The following is a 26,759-nucleotide window of genomic DNA, read 5'->3' as shown; positions in this document are numbered from 1 at the left end:
AGGGAGTCGACTCATTTAGAAATTAAAAATAGTTTGGGTTTTGCAATAATTCCAGCAAATATAACATCAAGATTCCAGTCTGGAATGAATTCAGAGAGTCACCAGTAATGTACTATTGATGGAGCTTGTGTTAAGCAAGGCAATGTTAGCAGCAGAGAGCTCAGATAAGCACTATAGATTTATCTCAATGTGTTATAGATGTGGCACGTTACCAGTCTTGTGATGAAAACTACAAGCTGGACAGCATTCTTTAACACAAGCAGTGCTGATGAGCTTCTCAGACAAATACTGTCAACATCCCAGTCGCCTGTGAGTATACAGCACTTTGCATGCCACAGTATGATGAACTTCTTTAGAGAGTTCCACTTTGACGATTTCACATTGAGAAGTCCATCATACACACTTAAAAATAGTGATTCTTTGATGGCATTTAATTTGGCTGTGTGGTTCCTCGTAGAACCTTTGCTTGATGAAGAACCCTAAAGAACCATTTAAGGTTTTTTTGCATATGAATTTGCTTCTTTGGTCTTTGATTGAGTTCCTAATATGTGGACAAAACAGAAATCTTACAAAATAATGTCTAGCAGGAAACCTATCAGGATAGTAGCAGATCAATAAAAGCTGAATTGAGCTTGTGCTAATCTCCTTTTAATTTCAGTTTTACAGATCTATCATCTGATTCATTATTTTTTTATGGGGTAATTGTGTACTAAACGGATGGCACGAATGACTAGTACCCTTTTCTATTACCGTGATGCAAAGCGGATTTTCATTTTTAACATTAGGCACACAAAGGGGACATTAACATTAGGGACCTTTTGGCAACTATGCTCCACCCCCACTAACTTTAAGGTTAGTGTTTGTGGTTGGGGTAGGTCAGTCGAATAATTTAAACTCCAAACAATAAGCAACCAGGGTGCGTCCCCCACGGAGCCCAACACTAGAATGGGTAGGAACTGCCATCCGTTTAGTACACAAGTACCATTTATGGATCTAAAGGTTCTTTCTGGAACCTTCTTTTGGGAACTGTAAAGGGTACCCCTATGGCATGGCTCTGAAGAACCATTCTGGAACCTTTTTTAAGAATTTAAGAGTACTTTAGAATAGCAAAAATCCTACCTTTACCAAGGAAACAATATTCATTGGGTCATCAAAGCAGGGATGTACCAGCATACCCTCCTCCCTGGGATACTAAATAAAGTCCAATCTAACAAGTGCCATTACTCGATTACCACTCATTAAAAAAGTAAAAATGATTATCACTTCAATTGTTTCAACTCATTAAAAACATTTGATTAACTGAACAAATATTTAATTTGATTTAAAAAAAAAATGTAATTCACTTTCTGCATCATCGAGTGGAAGGCAAGAATAAACGCTGGACTGGTTGGCACATCATCATAGGACCGACTATGCCCACTATTACATTTTGTCCTACATGGCGAGTTTTCACGGGCATGTCTCTGGAATTCACAAGGGAAATCGAAGAACTCGTGCGAAGTAACGGAAAAATGCAAAATCCACAGAGGGAGCTCTGCCACTGCATCACCAATCTGTCCTAAAAATGAGTGATCTATGAACGAATCTATGTTAACTGTAAATCTCCCAAAAACAGCAGGTAAATAGAAGAATCTTTCCAAGCCGCGTCACGTAGTGTTTAAATGCAAAATTCAATCAATGAATATTGTCATCTAACTGAAGCTGACTTTATAAATTTTAATTAAGAGGAGTGAAAATTGCATACAGCAGTCTTCTTCATTTCTTAAGATAGTTCATAAACCTGGCGAATAAGGCTTTCATCCTCCGAAACTTTTGAATATGGTGATGAAGCAGATGCAGCAACAGCCCGTCTCAAGCACACTCCTGCACACACTCACTCATACACGCCCAATCTGTAGTCGTAAAGTGGCACAACACGTAAATCATAGAAATGTTAGAGAAAACTGGGAACAACTGGAAATCGATTTCTGGATTAGAAAAGACGATTCTTCCACTGTAAGATATATTGTAATTATCGAGCTGTGTCAAGAAACCGAAAACGCCCTGGGCCTACCTGTCGGACAATGTTTTTCAAATATGTGAGAGGTCACCTGTGGTAAAATGCTGTGTTTATTTCTTTCTGAAAATGAAGCCATCCATTTCTTAGCATTCCGTCGCTCATAGCAATAAGCCAGTAATTGTTGCAGCTCCCTGGGTCCGGACTTGAGTGGAACATGGTCGTTACCAGGTCTTCTGAACAGCTGGCTTATCAGCGACTAAATGAACGATTGTAACAATGCTCATGCGCTTCGACTCCAAGGCTTTTTGGGAAGGATTTAATGGAACTAGCAAGTAAAGCAAGAAGCAGAGTTTGGGTTAATCCATAAAATTTAATTCTTCATTACATGTCTCTTAAATCGATCAATGGATTTTTATTTTGGATATCGCAATTAAAAGGCATGGACAAATCTGAAGCATAATCAAAATTACAGTGCTATGGCATACACATGCTAACTATAATGCACACAATAATACCATACCCTTTTCTGAACCTGATGAATCCTGAACAAGTTAGCGGGGGCACGCCATACTATTACTAATTATTAAACATTTGATAATAAAACACATACATTTATCTTAGTGCTGATTAGATACCTAGTCCTAAGGTTAGAAGAAACCAGAACTCTAATTCTAGTATTGGTACCTTAATAAAGAATAAAGAACATAACGTTAAAATCCAGTGTTAAAAAATCTACCCATCCATCTTTAAACAATTTTCTTCATGGTCGCGAGTCTACTGTGTCAATTGTGGCAGCGTCGACTAGACGCACAGTACAGTATATCGATCAGTCAATGCTTGTACATTACGCAAATTACGGCAAGTTTAGTCATAATTTTGTTTACAGTGCAAAACAAGTTTAGTACAAGAAGGGCATGCTGTCTGAGTGGGGTTCTCTCTGATCTGGATTAAGCATGTCTGCTAATGGATGTATGGAAGGAGGAAACAGGTAAACTCAAAAGACTAGCACAAAAGAAAATGCAATGCAAAACACACAAACGGTAACAGGAGGTTGGAAAAGACCCGATGTCGATAACAGTGTTCTTGAAATGAATTGCAATCGGCTGAAATCAATAGCAGTTATAGTGTTGTCAAGCTATACGCTATACTCTGGAGTTGCCCCCGGTGAGAGGCACCGAGCGGGTGTGGGTATACTTATTGCCCCCCGACTTGGAGCTTGTACATTGGGGTTTACCCCGGTAGATGAGAGGGTAGCCTCCCTCCGCCTTCGGGTGGGGGGATGGGTCCTAACTGTTGTTTGTGCGTATGCGCCGAACAGCAGTTCGGAGTACCCACCCTTTTTGGAGTCCCTGGAGGGTGTGCTAGAGGGCATACCATCTGGGGACTCCCTCGTACTGCTGGGAGACTTCAATGCTCACGTGGGCAATGACGGTGAGACCTGGAAGGGCGTGATTGGGAGGAATTGCCCCCCCGATCTGAACCCAAGTGGTGTTTTGTTATTGGACTTCTGTGCTCATCACGGATTGTCCATAACGAACACCTTGTTCAAATATAGGTGTTATCATATGTGCACTTGGCACCAGGACACCCTAGGCCTTAGTTCGATGATCGACTTTGTGGTCGTGTCGTCGGACTTGCGGCCACATGTCTTGGACACTCGGGTGAAGAGAGGGGCGGAGCCGTCAACTGATCACCACCTGGTGGCGAGTTGGTTTCGATGGTGGGGGAGGATGCCAGTCAGGCCTGGTAGGCCCAAACGTGTTGTGAGGGTCTGCTGGGAACGTCTGGCAGAGCCCCCTGTCCGAAGTAGCTTCAACTCCCACCACTGGCAGAACTTCGACTACGTCCAGAGGGAGATGGGGGACATTGAGTCCAAATGGGCCATGTTCCGTGCCTCTATTGTTGAGGCAGCTGACCGGAGCTGTGGCTGTAAGGTGGTCGGTGCCTGTCATGGCGGCAATCCCCGAACCCGTTGGTGGACACCGGCGGTGAGGGATGCTGTCAAGCTGAAGAAGGAGTCCTACCGGTCCCTTTTGTCCTGTGGGACTCTGGAGGCAGCTGATAGGTACCGGCAGGCCAAGCGGAATGCGGCTTCGGTGGTTGCCGAGGCAAAAACTCTGGCATGGGAGGAGTTTGGGGAGGCCATGGAGAACGACTTTCGGATGGCTTCGAGGAGATTCTGGTCCACCGTCCGGCGACTCAGGAGGGGAAAGCAGTATATGGTGGGGATGGTGCGCTGCTGACCTCAACTCGGGACGTTGTGGGTCAGTGGGGGGAGTACTTCGAAGACCTCCTCAATCCCACTAACATGCCTTTCAATGTGGAAGCAGAGCCTGGGAACTGGGAGGTGGGCTCCCCCATCTCTGGGACTGAGGTCACCGAGGTGGTCAAAAAACTCCTTGGTGGCAGGGCCCCGGGGGTGGATGCGATACGCCCGGAGTTCCTCAAGGCCCCGGAATGGGCTGTAGGGCTGTCTTGGTTGACGCGTCTCTGCAACATCGCATGGACATCAGGGACAGTGCCTCTGGATTGGCAGACCGGGGTGGTGGTCCCCCTCTTTAAGAAGGGAGACCGGAGGGTGTGTTCCAACTACAGAGGGATCACACTCCTCAGCCTCCCTGGAAAAGTCTATTCGGGGGTTCTGGAGAGGAGGGTCCGTCAGATAGTCGAACCTTGGATTCAGGATGAACAGTGTGGTTTTCGTCCTGGTCGCGGAACGGTGGACCAGCTCTACACCCTTAGCAGAGTCCTGGAGGGTGCATGGGAGTTCGCCCAACCAGTCTACATGTGTTTTGTGGACCTGGAAAAGGCATTCGACCGTGTCCCTCGGGGAATCCTATGGGGGGTGCTCCGGGAGTATGGGGTACTGGACCCCCTGATAAGGGCTGTTCGGTCCCTGTACAACTGGTGCCAGAGCTTGGTCCACATTGCGGGCAGTAAGTCGAACCCGTTTCCAGTGAGAGTTGGACTCTGCCAGGGCTGCCCTTTGTCACCGATTCTGCTCATAACTTTTATGGGCAGAATTTCTAGGCGCAGTCAGGGTGTTGAGGGGGTCCGGTTTGGTGGACTCAGGATTGGGTCACTGCTTTTTGCAGATGATGTTGTCCTGTTTGCTTCATCAGGTCGTGATCTTCAGCTCTCTCTGTATCAGTTCACAGCCAAGTGTGAAGCAACTGGGATGGGAATCAGCACCTCCAAATCCGAGACCATGGTCCTCAGCCGGAAAAGGGTGGAGTGCCCTCTCAGGTTTGGGAGCGAGATCCTGCCTCAGGTGGAGGAGTTCAAGTATTTCGGGGTCTTCTTCACGAGTGAGGGAAGAATGGAGCATGGGATCGACAGGCGGATCGGTGAAAAAGGAGCTGGGCTGTAAGGCAAAGCTCTCAATTTACCAGTCGATCTATGTTCCTACCCTCACCTATGGTCATGAGCTATGAGTAGTGACCGAAAGAACGATATGGCGAATACAAGCGGCTGAAATGAGTTTCCTCCGCAGGGTGTCTGGACTTTCCCTTAACGATAGGGTGAGAAGCTCAGTCATCCGGGAGGGGCTCAGAGTAGAGCCGCTGCTCCTCCGCATCGAGAGGAGTCAGATGAGGTGGCTCGGGCATCTGATCAGGATGCCTCCCTGGTGAGGTGTTCCGGGCACGTCCAACCAGGAGGAGGCCCCGGGGAAGACCCAGGACACGCTGGAGCGACTATGTCTCCCGGCTGGCCTGGGAATGCCTCGGTATTCTCCCGTAAGAGCTAGAAGAAGTGGCCGGGGAGAGAGAAGTCTGGGTATCTCTGCTCAAGCTGCTGCCCCCGCGACCCGACCTCGGATAAGCGATAGAGGATGGATGGATATATATATTATATATACTGTATATATATATATCTTTGGGTACTTTATAATACGAAGCATGTTTAACTCTAAAGGTGTCAAAGTGTGCATGTTCCCTCACACTCGTTTATTTAAGTTATATACTTTACTTTCGTGGAGAACCGATGCAGAAAGCGTATTGGCAGTTATTTATTTTTGCAAAAGAAACGTAAAAATCCGCCTGCACACATTGTTTACTCGTTGTATTTAATTTAAAGTCTTAAGTGCCGAAAGCCATGCTGACAACTCCAGGAACAAGACATACATTCAGAGTCGCTTGCACTCAGGAACTTCCCTAAGAAAAAATCTTGAAAGCTCCTTAGGCAGCAACGCTAACTACTGCACCACTAGATTTCCAAAATCACAAAATCGTCAGGGTTAAAATACAGATAAAAACTAGCGTACAGTATGTGCGATCGTATACGGTTTAAGTGTGCACGTACCCCCTTATACAATTTAAAGACAAGAGCGTCAGTTTAACCAATAGTGTGCGAGTGTACACGTCCCACAACAGACTGCGTGCCGCACTCTCCTAGGTTGGATATTTTCTGCTTCCAATGGTACCGGGTTGGGTTCCGAAGTGTTCATTTGACACTCTCTAATCTGTCGCCCATTTATTTGTTAATTTTTTTAAAGGAAAAAGAAAATGTTGACTGGTACAAAAATAATTTTTCGTTATATTTTTCAGATCAGCCTCATGATCGCCAATACGTTTTACAAAACACGTAATTTTTACCATTTAATTCGTATAATTAACCCATACTCCTCAAGTAAAACCTAATTAAATTGTACAACTGATGCAAGCATTTTCCATGAAACCGATTTCTTTATTTCACATTTCTAGATTCATGAATGCAAATGCAGTCTTATTGCAATTATATTAACGACTTCTATAACGGGCCGAAGTCTATAACGCTCCTTATAAATTCGTATACATGTATGTTATATACTGTTTTATATATATATATATATATATATATATATATATATATATATATATATACACATAGTTTTACAGTCGATTGTTAAAGGCGACAAAAATAATGCATTATCAAGCTGTCGCTGCATGAGTGAAAATGTCAGGAAAGATAACCGTTGCAATACATCGCCCTACCCAATTACAAAAAATGTTATCGCGTAGTGGAAGATGATTACCAGAATTATGGAACACTCCTCTCACAGTGTCAATAAAAAAGAGCAAAATAACCGAATGAAATATTGTAATTTCTCCTTACCGGGTAATTTCAACGCACGAGATAACGCAGCTGCCATAGTGTCTTTGAGTGCGAACCAGTAGAGTGGATAACACGCAAAGCATTTTGGGTGTCGTAGTACTAATGAAAACTTGACTGACGAAGTCGCGTTTAAAAAGCTTCAGAAACTACAACACCCATGTAGCCGTACATTCTTTTAGACTGATTGCCCAATCGAAACCCTTCTTTATCTACTGCAAGCTTGCTCATCACAGCAGCTTCAGGCTTGTGGCAGAAATCACCCTAGGAGAAAGACGCCAGTCCTTTGATGGGCACATTTCTGTACATTCTTTCATGTAATTTAAGTCAAATCAATAAGTGAAGCTATAGCAGAATGACAAAGCGTGCTACTACGTCAGCCTAAATTATATTACACGATGGACGATGAAGAAGTTTGAGCCTATACCTGAAAGGGGTATTCTAAAGTGAAGACTTTAAATGTGGTCAAAGTTTAGGTCCTGGATAATAGAATATGTGAATTACACATTGTAAGCATTTGTAGTATATAGATTACTAGTATGACATTTAGTAACGTTAAAAGTATGGCCAAAGAAGGCAACTGGAAATTCCTCGCAAAACAAGTATTAGGTACTGGTTGTGCCAGTGAGGATCACATTCAATATAATGAATATAATTAAAAGTAAACTCACAATAAACACTGAATATGCCACATTATATGTTTAATAAAAAATGAAGTGCCCCATTGATATATTCGACCTGGCTCAAGACCTTTCTTCTTGGGCTAGTTATTTATGTGTGGTAATTTCACAGCCATCGCTAGATAGAGTGAGGATGTGAAAATGTCCTGTTTGCAGCATTTGTTTTCATTTTGGTAATTAAAGGCAAAGGTATTCAAAGTTTGACACTTTTTTGCATGTATTCAGATAATAGTGCCAGTGGGCAAATTTAGCATTGGAGTTACATCACTTACAGTTTTAATATATAGTAGATGTTAAAAAAATACTGAACCAAGTATTTTGTTATCACACTGATTTTTTTTTACTAGAGAAATCAGTGAGATTCATTCTCACCTTGTCAACATGAATCAGGACCAGTCCTCTTAATATCCCACAGTTCATAGATGGGCTGTTGAATTCTGTTATGACAGGATGTCTTTGGAAGATGACCATGCAGGGTCCTTAGACATCGGCAACAGAAAAAATGCTGCTACTGTTGAGTGAATTGTAATAGAGAACTGAAACACAAGACTGTGAAATAGGAGACTCTGTAAGATTAGCCACTGGTCTGTATTGAGATCTGTGCATGTTGTTCCCCAGAATGTTGACTCCTGAAATGAAGCATCTCTACATCCAAAGTCCCAAGAAGAACCTTAAGCTAATTCATTTATAGTGTAATTAATTTCATAAGCTTAAATAACAAACTGAAGCACTGGAAGCAAGGTGGTTCCCTATCACACCAAAGAAATTCAAAGCTCAAGCCAGTGCCCTGTACCAGATTTGAAAAAATTGTGCTGGATTACTTTTGTCAATGCCTTTGAGAATTTTAAAGACTTAGATTTAATCCCTTCATGCCATCTCTCTTAAACAATGTATACAAATATTCAATTCTTTAAACCTGCCTATGCAGGATATGCTTATTAGTCTAGGGGTCTACCTGATTGCTCTGCGCTCCAGAGTTTGTACAGGTGCTGTGTCTTTTTCTTGTATCATGAACAGATCAGCACCCAGTACTCCAGATGCAGTTTCATTAGCCCATTATGACGTCTGAGAATAATGCTCCTTGATTTACATTCAGCACTTTTACCATATAACCTAACATTTTGCATTTGCATTTAATAGAGGAGGTATTAAGAAAGATTCCTAAATTCATTGTCAGAGGTTGTTTTCTGTAGACCACCATCGCACAACAGTTTTTTTTATAACATACCCTTTTTCTGTTTGAAGTATTTCAGAATTAAATTACATTTTCAAAGAGTTTCCTCAGTCTTAACGGGTTCCTGGATTTTTTTTTTACATTTCTTTTGCTGTCTTCCCAGGGGCCCTTAACCTGCATTTGCTTTGTCCTGGTATAGTGGTGACTCAGATTGGTGGCTCCGAGGCTAGGGATCTGCGTCAGTAATCAAAAAGTTGCCGGTCCAAATCCCATAAATGCCAGAAGTAACTCTAATCTGTTGGGCCTTTGAGCAAGGCCTGTAACCTGCAATTGCTTTGTCCTGGGTATGATGTTAATAGATCCAGCCCTGTAAGCAGGTCCTCCAATTTATATTGAAAACTTTGGGTTGGTGGCAGGATTGGCACTCTAGCCACCATAAAAAAATCTCACAGTGTTCCAGCATGGCCTCTGAACTCAGGTCCCAGTCCAGGTGGTTTGTTGTGTGGTGGGTGAGGCAACGCGCTATCAGCACATGTTCCTAACATTAGTTTTGATAACAACTGCATCTGTAAGGCAGCTGTTCTAAACATTGTTCCACCCACAATAGTTATGTCAGAAGTTTATTTTAAACATATGGTTTTGATTATCCTTTAGAATTTTTGGAAGTAGGTTGATTGGAGACTCTAACCTGGACCTGTGGAAGTGGGATTGAGCATATCCTGTGGTGGACTGTCTCTTCTGTCCAGGGTTGGTTACTGTTCACATCCTGTGACATCCTTCTTCTTCTTCTTCTGGGTCGTGGAAGATGAAGATCATTAAGTTCTTATAATGGACAACATGAGAATTGAGTAGATTTGTATCCAAATCGTCAAAGCTATGGTATTTCCCACTTTCCTTTAAATAATTATAAAAAATCCCAGGAACAAATTCTGATTATTTGTAATCAATATATATATTAAAAAATATATATCTCACCCCAATTTTTGTATAAGAGAATTTCTTTGTTTATCTTTAAGAAAATGTTCAATGATTCAGGTTCACCACACAATTCACATAGGTCTCTCTGTTTCTTTCCTGCTTTGTGTAGATGTTTATTAAGTTCACCGTGTGTTCCAGTTAAAATCAACATGGATTGAGTTTCCCCAGTGTCATAAATCCACTAATCTCTTCGGTCTGCATCTATAATATCATCTTACACCTAGCTTTCTTCTCTCTTTCAAACACAGTCTCTCAATATTCTTTTTAAACAGACATGTTATATCTGATATACATACAGTATAGCAACACTGCTGCACATCCTATCCCTGACACGCTAGCATTGAGTAAATTTAGCCAATTTATTATTCAGTAAAAGTGAGTCAAGAAAGACCACTGGGGTTCCTTCATATCTATAGCATTATACCTTTATCACGTCTTACTGTGATTGCTCACTTATCTTTAGCCAAGTCAGAAGTTTTTTCCCTTATTTTTGTAATTCTAGTGTGTGTTTGAGGGGGTTGTTATTGTTACAATACTTCTGTATTTCTTGAGCAACTGTAAAAACTAAATTTCCCATTGGAACAAATACATTTCTATCTATCTATCTATCTATCTATCTATCTATCTATCTATCTATCTATCTATCTATCTATCTATCTATCTATCTATCTATCTATCTATCTGTCCGTCTGGTGGGCGGGAGAGCAGGCAGATTGCATTTTGTGAGGCTCAAGGACAGTGTCTTTGATGTGAGTGTGAGCAACAGTGGAGCACCACAAGGAACAGTCCTGGTGTCTTTTCTCTTTACCATATATGCATCAGACTACAAATATAACACCAAATTATGTCACTTGCAGAAATTTTCAGATGATTCGGCATTTATGTGGTGTATCGACAAGGTGTATGAGTCAGGTGGAGAACTTTGTTTCTTGTTACAAAGAAAAGTGTCTGCAGCCTAACATGAACAAAACCAAGGAATTGATTATTGACTTTTGCTCTTCATCAAATAGTTTCTATGCTTGGTCACTATTCAAGGAGTGGATGTGGAGGTGTTGCACTGCTACAAGTACTTGGGGGTACACAGCAATGACAGGCTGGACATTGAAGAACTATATAAGAAAGGGCAGAGCAGACTCTTGAAAACTGTGTTCCTTAAATGTAGGTGGTGATATTCTACATGCTCTACTGTATAACTCTAGGATAGCCAGTGCGATTACGTACACTGTGGTATGGTGGCCCATTCACTTCAAGAGAGACCCACGGAATCAACAAGCTAATTAAGAAGGCAGACTCAGTTATAGAGATACACTCTCAACCCACTTGAGGCAGTAGCAGTATAGAGAATGAAGACAAAACTGATGACCATCTATATATATAATTCACTAAAGCAGCCGACCATGGGCAGGCAAGACGCAAGACCGAGCCCCGCCCACCAACAATTTACTAAGCAGCCGACCATGGGATACGCATGACAGAGCCACGCCCATGGCAGGCAAGATGCAAGACAGAGCCATGCCCATAATTCACTAAGGCAGCCCAAGCAGCCGACCATGGGCAGGCAGAGAGAGACACACACACACAGGCGTGTGAGAGAGAGACACACACACACACACACACAGGCGCACGAGAGAGACATACAATATAATTCACTAAAGCAGCCGACCATGGGCAGGCAAGATGCAAGACAGTGCCCCGCCCTCCAACAATTCACTAAGCAGCCGACCATGGGATACGCACGACAGAGCCACGCCCATGGCAGGCAAGACGCAAGACAGAGCCAGTTTTCGGTCACGGACAATTGTATGTTGCTCTCTCCAGAGTTCCATCTTTTCATTCACTCACAGTCGTCTCCTCAAACCCACCCCATTTTGACAACTGTGTCTTTCAGGAAGTCTTCACACATCAATAAATAATTATGCAGCGTAGTTGGCTAGTTATAAATAATGCGCATCCTCCTAGTGACACACTAGCATTGAGGACTTTCAGCCAATTAATAAAGGTCAAGGTGAAGGTCACCAGCAACTGTGTACACGTACATTGTGAGTTAAGACAACGTATTTCCATGAGCCACAGTGCAACATATAACAACATACAACAAAGTGCAAGTTGTGACAGAAGCAATACAAAAAATAGACAATAGACAATAAGTACAATATATAGGCAAATACAAAAAATAGGCAAATAGACAATGCACCAGTGTAACAGTATAGTGTGAAAGGGAATACCCTAGAAAGACACTTGGTTAGACAGGAACTATACATTTTTATGCATTCATAACTTCTGATGTGTTACTCAGTCTTACAGAATCAGAACGGAATCTATGATACTGTGTTCCCGATGGTAGAAGGGAGAAGACATCCTGTAATGGGTGGGAATGGTCTTTTGCAATGTTACTGGCTCTGTTGTAACAGTGGGTTTGGTAAATGTCTTTCAGAGAAGATAGAGACACACCAATAACCTTCTCAGCTGCTCTCTGTACCTGGTGTAGTGTGTTGCAGTTTGAAACATTACAGTTCCTGTGCCAGACAGTGATGCAGCTAGAGAGCAGACTTTCAATGGTACTCCTATAGAATGTGGTAAGGATTGGTGGGGGGAGGCTCACTTTCTTCAATCTCCGCAAAAAGTACAGGTGCTACCTAGCCCTCATGGCTTTGGAGGTGGAGTTCAGAGACTAAGAAAGGTCAGGCGGACTCCCTGGAACTTGGTGTTTTTGACACTTTCAACAACTGCACTGTCAATGGGGAGAGGTGGGTGAAGAGTGCTGGATTTCCTGAAGTCTATTATCATCTCTTTTGTCTTTTCATCATTAAGAGAGAGATGCTGTTGCACTTACACCAGGCAGCCTCCCTCGTCACCTCCTCTGCGTATGGTGAGACATCATTATTCTTAATGAGACCCACCAATGTCATGAACTTTGATGAGCAGTTGTGTGTCAGCAGTGTAAGAACAAAGTACTCCTGTGCTAAGCGTGGTAGTTCTGGAGGTGCTGGTGCCGATGTGGATAGACTGAGGCCTTTCCGCCAGGAAGTCTAAAATCCAGTTTACAAGGGGGTATTGAGGCCCAGCCTGCTCAGCTTAGGGCACAGTCTCTGTGGAATGACAGTATTGAATGCTGAGCTGATTTCAATGAACAGTATCCTTACATGAGAGTCTCTCTTATCCAGGTGAGTGAGTGACATATGAAGTGCAGTGGATATGGTGTCGTTGGGGCAGTAGGCAAACTGAAGTGGGTCCAGTGAGCTGGGAAGGGTGGCTTTGATGTAGCTCAGAAATAGTCTCTCAAAGCACTTCATGATGACTGATGTAAGTGCCGCATGCGGTGACAGAGTCATTCAGGCAGATCACAGATGATTTCTTTGGAACCGTGATGATTGTGGTAGTCTTAAAACATACTGGAAAAACTGCGTGACTCAGGGAGGTGTTAAACACATCAGTGAGAACATTGGCCAACTGGTCTGCACACTCCTTGAGCACCCGTCCACATATGTTGTCATGACCAAAAGCTTTGTGTGGGTTTAGTGTGGAGAGAGTTTGTCTTACAGCAGCCATAGTCAGACAGATTACCTGACCATATGGGAGAGGGGTGGATTTCCTTGTGAGCTCATTTTTGAGTGCATCAAACTATGCATAGAAGGCATTTACAATGTCAGGGAGGGAGGCATTACTGTCACAGACAGAAGGTACCGGTTTGTGGTCTGTGATGACCTGTGAATGCTCCTTCCACATGCTGATTGCTGATTTCTTCATTGTCCTAGCCAGTTTAGCTCGTGCAATTTTGAGGAAAGTCTTATCTCCAGATCTGAAGGCAGCATCCCAGGCTTTCAGCGTCCTCCAGACCTCTGCAGGTATTCAGGGTTTCTGGTTGGCTCTTGCAGTCACCCTCTTGGAGACAGTCATATCCTTAGTGCATTTGCTCATATAGCTAGTCACAACTATTGTGTACTCCTCCACGTCAATGCAGCTCTCATGAGTAGCAGCCTCTCTAAAAATTGACCAGTCTATGCAGTCAAAACAGCCCTGAAGTGCTGAGATTCCCCCCTTAGGCCACACCCTGATGTCTCTCTGGACTGGTTTAGCACGTTCATTTAAGAGAAGTGGGTCAAGAAAGTCTACTTGGATTCCTTCATATCTATGACAATACATGGTTATAATGCCTCACAGTGAGTGCTGTTGAGACGTGTCAGTTTTCTTTTTTTTTTGCAATTCTTGTGTGTGTATGAGGGAGGTTGTTAATGCTGTTTGTTACCACTGCACCATCAAGTACATTTGCTCTTAGACCAGAAGTCTCTACAGCAGGTGGTGAAAGCTGCACTATAGTCTTGGACAATCACTACCTCATGGCTATTGGGGTTCTGTTGTACCCATAAAACTGTCTGTACATTACTGTTTCTATTATTTGAACTGTTTTTATACTTTACTGTACATATTTTATTCTATTCATATTGTCCATACTACATTCTATCTTTCACTTATCATCTGTATATACTTTTGACTTACTGTTGTCTGCATAATCTCTCATTGCTGTATACTGTATAGATTTATATGTGTCTGATTACTTGCAATTAACTTCTATTTTGACTATTGGTTAGATGCAGAACTGTATTTCGTTGACACGGTACTTGAACTGTGTTCAATAACAATGAAGTTGAATCTAATCTAATAATATTTCTTGAGCTTCTGTAAAAAAATACCTTTCCCCCTTCGGAAATCTATAGGCCTACAGTATACAGTATCTGTTTCAACTTCAGAGCCTCAGGGAAAGACCAACTTTCAAAATGTAAAATATAAACACCACAATGGGTGCTACTGCGCAATATCAGCAGTGGCGTTGGTTTACCGTAAGCTAGGCAATAAACCATGGCATTTTTTTCTGCGGCACAGAGGTTTCAGAGAACATAACGAAAACTGAAGTAAAGATGATGCATCAGTTTATGTATATGTACAACATTTCTTTGCCCCCACCTTCTCTTTTACAAAGTGGTTTAGCCCGCCCCGTGCCTGTCGCGAGCGGATGCCGTTAACGGTGTGACGACGTCTGAGCGCGCGAGGATGCGGAACACTTCCTCTAGAAAGACAAACTCCGGGGAGACGAAACGATTGCTTTAAATGTATTTGTAAAAATAACAGAAGCATAAGATAAACGTGCATCTAGTAGAGTTGAACCAGCAGATGGTTTAACGTGCTGTGCAAAGTTTCCAACACGCTTTACTGTTTTTCTTGACACTTTATTTTTGTTGTATCGTGCACTGATATAGGTGTATATATAAAGAAAAACATATTTCGAGTATGTCGGCTCAAGCGCAAATGCGAGCCATGCTCGACCAATTGATGGGAACTGCGAGAGACGGTGAGTAAAAGCGGTTTTACAATAATTATATGTTTGCACTTGACTGTGGCGCTTATTACGTGTGTGCCTTGCCATTGAAAGTCACGTAAATAGTAGCGGATACGTGTACTTTCAGTGAAGGTGCGAGTCCCCCCCCCCCTTTTTCGAATGGTTTAGCTGAGAATGGCCACGGTGCTGTGTTACTGTCTATTGATTCGCTGTGTGCTTTATTGGTTGGAACACTTTTATCCAATGAGAAATGGCTGAGCCTTGACGGTCTTTGAGATGTGCCAGTGATACTGCGAGTGTTGGCGTAGAAGTTACGGACTGTGCGCGGCATTGCTATACTGTACATCTTTAAGCGAAAAGACGAACACTTGTTCGTCAGTGCTATTTTTAAGTTGTTTATTTATTATTTTATATGAAATTTACGGTTGTGTTACTTTAATACACATTTCTCTGAACTAGAGAAATTTTTAGGTGAAAGTAATATTTACATACATTAGCTCGTGGTTGCGCCACACGTTTTACTGGTCCATATGGTAAAAAAAATGCTGCTGTAATAGGTTTGCAGGACCATTCTTCAGAGCAGCGATATAAAGCTAATTAAGAGCGGTGTACAGTTTTAAATAGTCATGCAGTGAAACCGCATCTGACATTACTTCTGTTTTTTTTTTTTTTTTTCCTAACAGCATTCTTTTTCTAAATGTTAAGTGTTTTTTTGTAACATAGCCATACCGATCCGGTTCCTGATTGATTGTATTTTGTTACCTGAACTGCTGGTTTTCATGTTGTCAAAGTGTTGTGGCCTCACATAACTATACAGACTTTGACCTTTAATTACTATGGTACAATATGTGCTTGAAAATAAGCGTAGTAGTGGCATTCCTGACATTTCTTTTCCATCTGAATGATCCCAGCAGTATACTTTGCTAATTTTGGAATATTTAATATTTCCATATACATTATTTTATTCATTACCAAAATTCCATCTATATATGTTTGTGACATGGCAGGCTGAAAAAACAGACCGTAAATAGGTTTCAAAACCAAGTGGTGTAGATTCCAAAGCCTGCAGTGAGCTTTTGCTGAAAGTATAGTTTAATTTTTAATTTAGTCAGTCAGAGAGTAGGTGTTTAATTTACTGGTATTTTTCAGATTATTTTCTTTCATCTTGTGTTTGCTTTTTTTTAACTAATTCTCAGAGAAACAATATAAGTAACTTCTTCCGAATGTGTTTAAAAATCCGAACTTTAATTAACCTAGCGTATTCATTCATCTGAAGAGTACCTAGAGTCATAGAGTCATTTATTTTTGTTTAGGTCAATTTCAGAAAGGCACATTTACCTTCATTATTTCTCAAAGTAATTGTCCTTTTCCATGCACATACAGCATCTTAGCAATTCGAGACAAACATTATCACTTGGAAAATCAGTTTCCTGCAATACTGTGAATGTATGGTATGAAAATAAAGCCATGTGACTTGAACTTAAAAAATGCTATAAAAGCAGCTTTGCCACCATGCCTTTAAGAGGCAAATGTCAATTGTCTTCCATGGTCTAGTGAGGCTTTGTTTGCCCAAGTGGACTTGTGCAACTAACTGAAGCAAAGTTATCTGGATGAAGTTTCATAAACAAATGAAAAGTTGAGTTATATAGGTTAAAACCTGAAACATCTAGCAGCAACAGAGTTTCTCTCAGAGCAATGCCTAGAAGTACATTTATATAGATAAGTTCATCAAGAAGCTGAGAAGTGCAATTTTAAACCAAAAAGTTGCACTTTTAGTCCCTGCCTCTGACTCATCATGTGCTACTGATTAAGTCACTTCACTGTACCGGGCAACACTGATATAAAATCGCATAAAACAAACTCAGTGGCTCTGTCTAGTACTTGTAAAACTCACTGAAGTGATGTTCATTATAAACTGCTGAAAAAAATGAAAGGAATACTTTGAAAACACATCAGATCTCAATGGGGAAAAAAATCATTCTGGATATCTATATCGATATGGACTGGGTAATGTGTTAGGAATGAAAGGATGTCACATCATTTGATGGAAATGAAAATGATCAACCTATACAGGGCTGAATTCAAAGACACCCCGAAAATCAAAGTGAAAAAATGATGGCGGTAGGCTAGTCCATTTTGCTGAAATTTAATTGCAGCAACTCAGAATCGTACACAGTAGTTTGTATGGCCCTCACATGCTTGTATGCATGCCTGGCAATGTTGTGGCATGCTCCTAATGAGACGACGAATGGTGTCCTGGGGGATCTCCTCCCAGATCTGGACCAGGACATCACTGAGCTCTGGACAGTGAGGTATCTGGTGGTGTCGGTTGGACCGAAATGTAATGTCATAGAGGTGTTCTATTGGATTTAGGTCAGGTGAGCGTGGGGAACAGTCAATGGTATCAATTCCTTCATCCTCCAGGAACTGACTGCATACTCTCGCCACATGAAGCAGGGCATTGCCGAGCACCAGGAGGAACCCAGGATCCAATGTACCAGCATGGGGGTCTGACAATAGGTGCAAGAATTTCATCCCAATACCTAATGTCAGTCAAGGTGCTGTTGTCTAACCTGTAGAGGTCTGTGCATCCCTCCATGGATATGCCTCTCCAGATCATCACTGACCCACCACCAAACCGGTCACGCTGAACGATGTTACAGGCAGCATAATGTTCCCCACGGCTTCACCAGACCCTTTCATGTGTGTCAAATGTGCTCAGGGTGAACCTGCTCTCATCTGTGAAAAGCACAGGGCACAAGTGGTGGACCTACCAATTCTGGTATGTCAATGTCAATTTATTTATATAGCACATTTAAACAAACATAGTAATGCTGTGGCCAAAGTGCTTTACAAAAATAGAACAAATTAACATAAAACATAAATAGAAATAAAATATATGAACATAAAATACATAATAAATAGAAGTAATGTTATATACATAAAAAACAGAAGTAATGTAATATAATCACAAAGACGAAACCATCAGTATTTCTGAAGGTAACTGAATGCAAGTGAGTAGAAATGAGTCTTTAGTCTTGTTTTAAACAGTTCAATTGTAGACGACTCCTTTATATGATGAGATAAAGAGTTCCACAGGCGAGGTGCGACAGCTGCAAAAGCCCTGTCCCCCTTGGTTTTTCACTTGGTATGAGGGACAACCAGAGACAACTGACCAGAAGATCTAAGCACTCTAGATGGCTGATGTAAAACACACAGTTCAGATAAGCAGGCAGGAGCAAGCCCATGTAAAGATTTAAAAACTAGCAGCAGGATTTTAAAATTAATTCGAAAACTGACAGGCAGCCAGTGTAAAGATGCTAAAATAGAAGAGACAGAGTCATACTTTCTTGCCCCAACCAGAAAGCGAGCGGCAGCAATTTGTACCAACTGTAACCTGTGTATGAAGGATTTGTTAATCCCAGAATACAGCGAGTTGCAGTAATCGAGGCGAGAAAAAATAAACGCATGAGTAGCTATCTCAAGATCCCTAGAAGATAAAAAAAGGCTTTATCTTACCTAATAGACGAAGTTGGAAAAAGCAACTCTTCACTACAGAATTTATTTGTTTCTCAAAATAGAGGTTACTGTCAAAGGTAACACCAAGATTGCGGACTTGAGGTTTGGAAAAGACAGAGAAAGAGCCGAGAAGACCAAGACCAATTTGGGCTTTAGCTGATGGACCCACTATAAGCACCTCCGTTTTATTTTGATTTAGATCAAGAAAATTATTAGCCATCCAGGATCTTAGTTCAGACAGACAGTTGTGGAGTTGATTTGTTGTAGAGTTGCAGACAGGAATATAAACCTGAGTATCATCAGCATAGCAGTGAAAAGAAATGTTAAATTTCCTAAAAATTGCTCCAATAGGGTGAAGGTATATGGAGAATAAAATAGGACCCAAAATAGATCCCTAAGGAACACCATATTTAAGAGGAGCAGTAGATGAAGAAAAGGAATTAAAAGTCACTGAAAAGTGTCTACCAGTTAAATATGACCTGAACCAGTTAGGAGCAGCCCCTTTAAGCCCAACAAGATGTTCAAGCCGCATCAGCAATATCTCATGGTCAATAGTGTCAAAGGCAGCGGACAGGTCAAGGAGGAGAAGGACTGCCGCATCACCTGAGTCAGTAATAAGAGAGATGTCGTTGAACACTTTCAGGAGTGCCGTTTCAACACTATGATAACGCCTAAAGCCAGATTGGTAGATCTCAAATAAATTATTAGAGTTAAGGTGATCAACCAATTGATTATAAATAATTCTTTCTAGAATTTTAGCCAGAAATGGCAGTTGGGAAATTGGACGAAAATTAGCTAAAACTCCAGGGTCTAATTCTGCCTTTTTAAGACAGCGGCGAACTGCAGCATGTTTAAAAAATGAGGGCACAACACCCGAACTAATAGAATCATTGATGATGGCTAATAAGGTTGGGCCCAACACATCAAAGGCTTCCACTAGGAGACGTGGTGGTACAATATCCAGAGGACTGGGAGCTGGTTTAAGGGTGTCAATAGTTCTTTTTAGCTGTGAAAGTGAAACTAGGTCAAAGGATTCTAAGACAATGTCATGATTAACAGTAGAAAGTTCGTAGCCCGTTTGAACAATGCCACGGCGGATAGTATCGATTTTGCTGACAAAGAATGATAGAAACTGGTCACATGAATGAACAATGCTATTTGATCCCATCGCAGAGTGGGGCTGAATGGCTGCATTTATTGAATTAAATAAGACCCTAGGATTCTTTGAATGACGGGAAACTAAATCGGCAAAGAAATTTTAGGTATTCTATGGCAAATGCCAATTGAGCTCCTCAGGCCACCCTCATGAAGTCTGTTTCTGATTGTTTGGTCAGAGACATTCACACCAGTGGCCGGCCTGCTGGAGGTAATTTTTTAGGGCTCTGGCAGTGCATCCTGTTCCTCCTTGGGGGTCGTCTCATTGTTGTGCCTCTAGTGCACCTGTTGTTAATTTCATTAACACCAAAGCAGCTGAAATTGATTAACAACCCCCTCTGCTACTTACCTGACCAGATCAATAGCCCAGAAGGTTCATTGACTTGATGCTATACTCTGATTAAAAAGTTGTTCTTTTCATTTTTTTGAGCAGTTTATATTGGTACTATCTTTAAGCATCATTCATTGTATAAAATCATAGACAATTTCATTTCTCAAGAAAAATTATACAAATGTAAAGTAATGCTTATGTTTAGCCCTATTTTTGCTAATGTTTTACCTTAGATTTTAAACACCCTTTTTGTCAGCACCTGGAATGAGGTATAAACCAGGTGAAACCTCATGTTATAAAACTTTTTATTGTTTTATGTAAGCTGTGTGTTAGAAAGTATTATTTCAGTGTTGCATGTACAGAATGAGATTTCCTTTTTAGTTGAAATCTATTTTGGAGCAACTTGTGTAGTGGTCATGAGGTTTTCATATTTTGAAATGTTATGAGACCTCGATTTAACCTGTTAATATTGTAAATAGTACTCTGAACATTTAAGTTTGTTGTAGCTATTAGACCTTCTCATAGAAAACACAAGACTTCTAATGAATATGGATGGTTGTATACATTTACAGTGAGTTCAGGAACGTCTTGTTTAGTTAAATTACTTGAATAAAAGTGTCTGTCAGTTGGATCACGGTCTGTATTTCCCATAGTATTTGGCAGAGTTGTTAGTGGAGTATGCACAACTCTCAGAATCTACAGTATGTTTTTTTGCCTCAACTTCTGAGTCAAAATTGATTTCTATGGGTCATAAAAAATCTAGTAAACTAAAAATGTGTGTGACTTTTGGAGAAGCTTCAAAATTGTATATTTTTTATTAATATCATTGGTTACAGATACAGTGTTGTTGGTGTGAGTGTATACCCAGCAACTAAGAAAGAGAAAAGTAATAAAATGTAAAGTTCATATTTATAAATTAAACTATTAATTCCAGAAAAAGACTCTGTTATCTTTTATTTATACTAGTCAATGTTCAACACCTGGCCCTGAAAAGTGCAGCAACTACATCATCCTGCATGTAATAATATTGGTGCCCAGGTTGACTCCATGGTACCCAAAGTACCCTAAGTTCTTGTCTATAAGCCGCGGCTTATCTAAGGAAAAAAGTTGTGAAAATGAAAACATAGAATATCGGCTTATACATAAATCCGGCTTATACAGTAATCCCTCCTCCATCGCGGGGGTTGCGTTCCAGAGCCACCTGAGAAATAAGAAAATCCGCGAAGTAGAAACCATATGTTTATATGGTTATTTTTATATTGTCATGCTTGGGTCACAGATTTGCGCAGAAACACAGGAGGTTGTAGAGAGACAGGAACGTTATTCAAACACTGCAAACAAACATTTGTCTCTTTTTCAAAAGTTTAAACTGTGCTCCATGACAAGACAGAGATGACAGTTCTGTCTCACAATTAAAAGAGTGCAAACATATCTTCCTCTTCAAAGGTGTGTGTGTCAGGAGCACAGAATGTCACATAGATAGAGAAAACAATCTCTAGCAAACAAATCAGTGTGCTGTTTGGCTTTTAAGTATGCAAAGCACCGCGGCACAAAGCTGTTGAAGGCGGCAGCTCACACCCCCCTCCGTCAGGAGCAGGAGAGAGAGAAGAGAGAGAGACAGAGAGACAGACAGACAGAGTTTGTTTTTCAGTCAAAAATCAATACGTGCCCTTCGAGCTTTTAAGTATGTGAAGCACTGTGCAGCATGTCTTTTCAGGAATCAGCTTTACAAAAGATAGCAACGTGAAGATAATCTTTCAGCATTTTTAGACGAGCGTCCGTATCGTCTAGGTGTGTGAACAGCCCCCCTGCTCAATCCCCATATGTCAGGATCACAGATAGTCAGCGCAAGAGTGAGAGAAAAGTAAGCAATCTAGCTTCTCAGCCATCTGCCAATAGCGTCCCTTGTATGAAATCAACTGGGCAAACCAACTGAGGAAGCATGTACCAGAAATTAAAAGACCCATTGTCCGCAGAAATCCGCGAACCAGCAAAAAATCCGCGATATATATTTAAATATGCTTACATATAAAATCACAATTTAAATGACCGCTACGCGCGCGTGTTGACTCGGCGACGCCCAGAGCAGAAAGAACGCGATCCGGCCGCTCCAACCGCGCCATGCGGGGAGTGAGAGAGACGCCAATATCTCACACTCTCTCCCCCCTTAAAGAAATTAAATGGGTGCGAGTGAGACCACTGACCTCCCTCCCTTCTATTAGTTATAGGTTATAGTACGTTCGGCTTATCCATGAGTCCGGCTTATCTATGATACGATTTTATTTAAAAAATTCGTATGATTTTTGGTCTCCGGCTTATACATGAGTCCGGCTTATAGACAAGAACCTAGGGTACAAAAGTCCTAATTTTTCAGAGGATTCTGAAGTCAGCGTATGTTATGAGGTAAACAGGTTGTCCAGTTATAACAATTTAATAAGCATCTGAATCTTTTAAAAGTCATTTAATCATATTTTAGCATCATTCAGAAATGTGTTAAAACTGAAAAGTTTTAAAATGTATTATTAGTCACAAATTCACTGATAAGGATACATCTCTCTATTATAAAAAAAAATCTTGCGACGAGACGTGATCTTTGGAAAAGAGACGGAGAGACACTTTCACATTCCATGATCAACATTTGAAGTGCCGCACGAAATGCAGATCACGCGTCACGGCAGCAGCAGCAAGCCAGCAGCTGATTGAGCAAAGAGGAGATTTAAAAAAACTCTGTGTTTTCCATTGTATCACCGTTTAAGAGGGGGTTTCGGATGAGTGGCCGTGTCTCCTTTGGGTGTGTTCAGGGGGGTAGTGCTGGCGGAGTGGGGTGGGGTGGGGCTGTGGTGAGAGGGGAGCTTTGGGTGGGGGGGACAGGCTTCGTGAGTTAAGCCCCCTAGTAATCATAAGAAAAACCCTAGATGACTTTAATAATAAGTTCACCTGAACTTCATCTTTGGTTTGCTAAAGATGATTGTTGACCTGACACATGAATAGGTCACCTGCAAGTTGCAAGTTATGTTTTTTTTTTTTTCTTCTTAAATTGTCGTGGATTTTAATACCTACTTATATATATCTACGGTAACTTTTCACATGATGTGCTTAGTTTTAGTGCTTTGAGTAATTTTTCTAAGACAGAATTATTTAATGAAATATTGTTTATCTTGCTTACAAGTATTGTGAATGTTTAAATTAACTATATTCTTTGAAAATATAATTATTAAAACATAACTTTAAATGTATTCACTTTGTACAGAGTCAGTAAAGAAAGTAATATATGTAAATTCATAACAAAATGTATCTGTTACTCTGTTTAAGCTATTTTTACTAGTTTGCCATGTGTGTTTGAAGTATAATTGTAGAAAACAGATATTGCAGTTTAAGCTTAAGACCTGCCGTAACTTAGCATAGTCCTAGTCAACTGCCACGTTGCCCTGAAATGCCAGACCCGAAGTGACACAAGTATGCTAATTTGCTTGATCTTTTGTGTGTGTATTGCAGGTGATAGCACTCGCCAGAGGATCAAGTTTGATGATGACAGAGTGTGTAAGAGTCATCTACTGAACTGCTGCCCTCATGACATTCTCTCGGGAACGGTGAGTATTCACTACTACACAGTACAGCCTTCTGGGCTTGTGCTTCTGCTGGGATACATACTGAGTTATTATTGTGTATATGGTAATGTGTCAAGTTAAGTCCATCTTAGGATAGGATTGTCTCATGCAGAACTTTAATAAGCAAAAGTCAAGTTAATCAAGTTTATATAGTTCTCTTAATTAACCATTCCCACAAATGGACCTTGCATTCAATTTGGTTTCAGTATATTTTTGTTCCTTCAATATCTTGACTTTCTCTGGGTTAGGAAAGTTAACTCAGTTTTATGTACATTTTGGTATGTGTGAAAGCACTTTGAACAATAATCCGAGTAGTTTTTAGTGCATTTTAGAATGCATTTTGCAGCTCATAAAGTACCGTCTTTTTCTGAAAATAAGACATCCCCCGAAAATAAGCCCTATCGAGATTTTCGGAACTTTTTGTAATATAAGCCCTCCCCCGAAAATAAGCCCTAGTTAAAATAATGTGAAAAAAAGAATTCGTTAAAAAATGCTGTTGATTTATTAAGTATGTTTAGCTTCCCTAATACTCGTATTTCAGAGAAATGTTTGAAATAAAATATTCCGAGAAATTCATTGTTTACCTCTACAGTTCGTTTCAAATTAATTCTTGGAATTTATCTAAAAAATACAACATAAGGCAGCATGAATACATAAATATTGTGTCCGCTCTGCTCTGCTGTGTTGTACTGCGTCGCGCGTATCGCAGAGTATGGTCGAATGAGGTGGGGAGGGGGTGGAGGGGGGCATGCATATGCGGAATGCGACGGAACGCGTCGTTGGCGCACACTATAAATAATTGTTCGTTAAGGCAGCAGTCTACATTGAGCGACAGTGCAGATACAATGTTTGTTCATTTCAGTCTTGTAAGTCTGATTATTTCCTCATACGTAATTTTATTTTTTATAAAGTGAATAATTTTTAACCGCAGTTAAAATGAGTACAAAATGAAAGAGCTATTCCGTCGAGTACAAAAAGGGAATTGTGGAAGACTCCAGGGTTGTAAATCTTGATTTATGACGATGTTCCAGAAGAAGATGACATGACTGTAATTGAATAAATTTTAATTTCTGTATTCTGTGTAAAATAAATAAATATTAAATAAAAATATATAAATATACTTTTATTTTTGTCCTCCCCCGAAAATAAGCCCTAGTGCGTATTTTGGACCAAAAAAGAAAGTAAGACAGTGTCTTATTTTCGGAAAAAGACGGTACTAGTTGAATGTTTGTGCACCTACTGTTGTCCTTTCAATTTTTTTTTTGTTAAAGCAAGTTCCTACTTTTTAAAATGAAATGGCTTATATCAACAACCAAACGAATTTGCGTCTCTCACAGAGGCGACTCCAATTGGTTTCACTTTCCACTCAGAGCCTCGCAGCTCAAGACATGGCGGCGGGCTGGCAGTAATTATCAGAGAAGACTTAAACGTTAAAAGAATCCCAATTGACTGCCCATTGTCTTTTGAGTGCCTGGCTCTTAAACTAACAACGGAATCAGGTCCTGTCTCACTCATTGTTCTTTATCGTCCCCCAAAATACAATGCATCCTTCTTATCAGATCTGATTGAACTTTTGACCCACCTAAGCTCTTACTCTCAGAGAATTATCCTTCTTGGTGATTTCAACATCCATATTGACACCCCCACATCTAAACTGAGAAATGAATTCCTGTCCTTACTGGACTGTTTTGACTTGACACAACATGTTGATTTTCCAACCCATTGTGGCGGTCATATATTGGACCTGATCTGCACTTCTGGACTATCTGTTGCCAACATTTACAGCACTGATTTGGGACTCTCTGACCATAAAGCAGTATTTTTCACTGTCTCATTACCTCTCCCACCTCTTACCTGTAAACGACAAATTTCTTACAGAAACCTTAAAAATATCTGTCCCTCTATCCTTTCTGGATCCATTTCTGATCTTTTACTGTCTGCACCTATTCCATCAACACTAGATAGTTTTGTTCACCACTATAACACAGCCCTTCACTCAGCATTAGATAAAACAGCTCCTTTAAAACATAAGGAGGTTTCCTTTAAACGTTCAGCTCCTTGGTATAACTCAGAATTGCGATCTATGAAAGCAGCTGGCCGACGCCTTGAGAGAATGTCACGTAAGACTGGCCTCATCGTGCACATCCAGGCTTTCTCTGACCACCAAAGAGCTTACGGAGAAGCACTAACTTCTGCCAAGAACACCCATTATGGCAGAATAATAGAAAGTAGCCATGATAACCCAAGGGTTTTGTTCTCTGTAGTTAATAAACTACTCGAACCCGCATCTGGTCCAACTACCTCTTCTACTGAAGTCTGTGAGGAATTCCTCCACTTTTTCCGTAACAAAATTAAAGATCTAAATAATTCAACCAACATAAATACATCATCTGTTTATATCTCTCCCTGTTTTCCCACTCCATCCAGCTCCTTCTCTAAGTTCTCACCAGTCACATCTGCGTTTGTTAATGACCTGCTTTATAAGATGAGGCCGACTACTTGTGTACTGGACCCCATCCCCACCACACTACTTAAATCCTGCCTTCATGCCATAATCCTGACTGTTACAACAATAATAAACTCATCCCTTGACACTGGCTCTGTGCCGCTCACTTTTAAAATTGCTTCTGTAACCCCAACGTTAAAAAAGTCTGGCCTTGATGCTGACAATCTTAACAATTTCCGGCCTATTTCCCACTTACCTTTCCTGTCAAAAGTTCTTGAGCGTGTTGTAGCTTCCCAACTCACCAATTACCTAACCTCTAATAATTTGATGGAACCCTTTCAGTCTGGTTTCAGGGCGCGGCACAGCTGTGAAACTGCTCTGCTACGGGTAACCAATGATTTGCTTATGGCAGCAGACTCTGGACAAACCAGCATATTAATTCT

General features: G+C 41.0%; 2 protein-coding genes across 3 annotated transcripts in view; one reads left to right on the top strand and one right to left on the bottom strand.

Moving 5' to 3' along the window:
- Positions 1–7,181, bottom strand: part of fam234b (family with sequence similarity 234 member B) — a 68,104-nt gene extending 60,923 nt beyond the window's left edge. For both annotated transcript variants that reach the window (XM_028815362.2, XM_028815363.2), the window contains exon 1: positions 7,094–7,181. In XM_028815362.2, coding sequence (XP_028671195.2) covers positions 7,094–7,130 — 37 coding nt within the window. In that variant the 5' untranslated portion in view covers positions 7,131–7,181. The remainder of the gene's footprint in view (positions 1–7,093) is intronic.
- Positions 7,182–14,946: 7,765 nt separating this feature from the next.
- Positions 14,947–26,759, top strand: part of LOC114662054 (putative RNA-binding protein Luc7-like 2) — a 53,425-nt gene continuing 41,612 nt past the window's right edge. The window contains exons 1-2 of the mRNA XM_028815361.2: positions 14,947–15,269; positions 23,758–23,852. Of these exons, the coding sequence (XP_028671194.1) occupies positions 15,209–15,269; positions 23,758–23,852 (156 nt within the window). The 5' untranslated portion in view covers positions 14,947–15,208. The remainder of the gene's footprint in view (positions 15,270–23,757; positions 23,853–26,759) is intronic.

This window comes from Erpetoichthys calabaricus, chromosome 12 (assembly GCF_900747795.2).
Source record: "Erpetoichthys calabaricus chromosome 12, fErpCal1.3, whole genome shotgun sequence".
Lineage (NCBI taxonomy): Eukaryota > Metazoa > Chordata > Cladistia > Polypteriformes > Polypteridae > Erpetoichthys > Erpetoichthys calabaricus.
The sequence above is the reverse complement of the archived record's forward strand: the minus strand, read 5'-3'. Positions and strand labels throughout refer to the sequence as shown.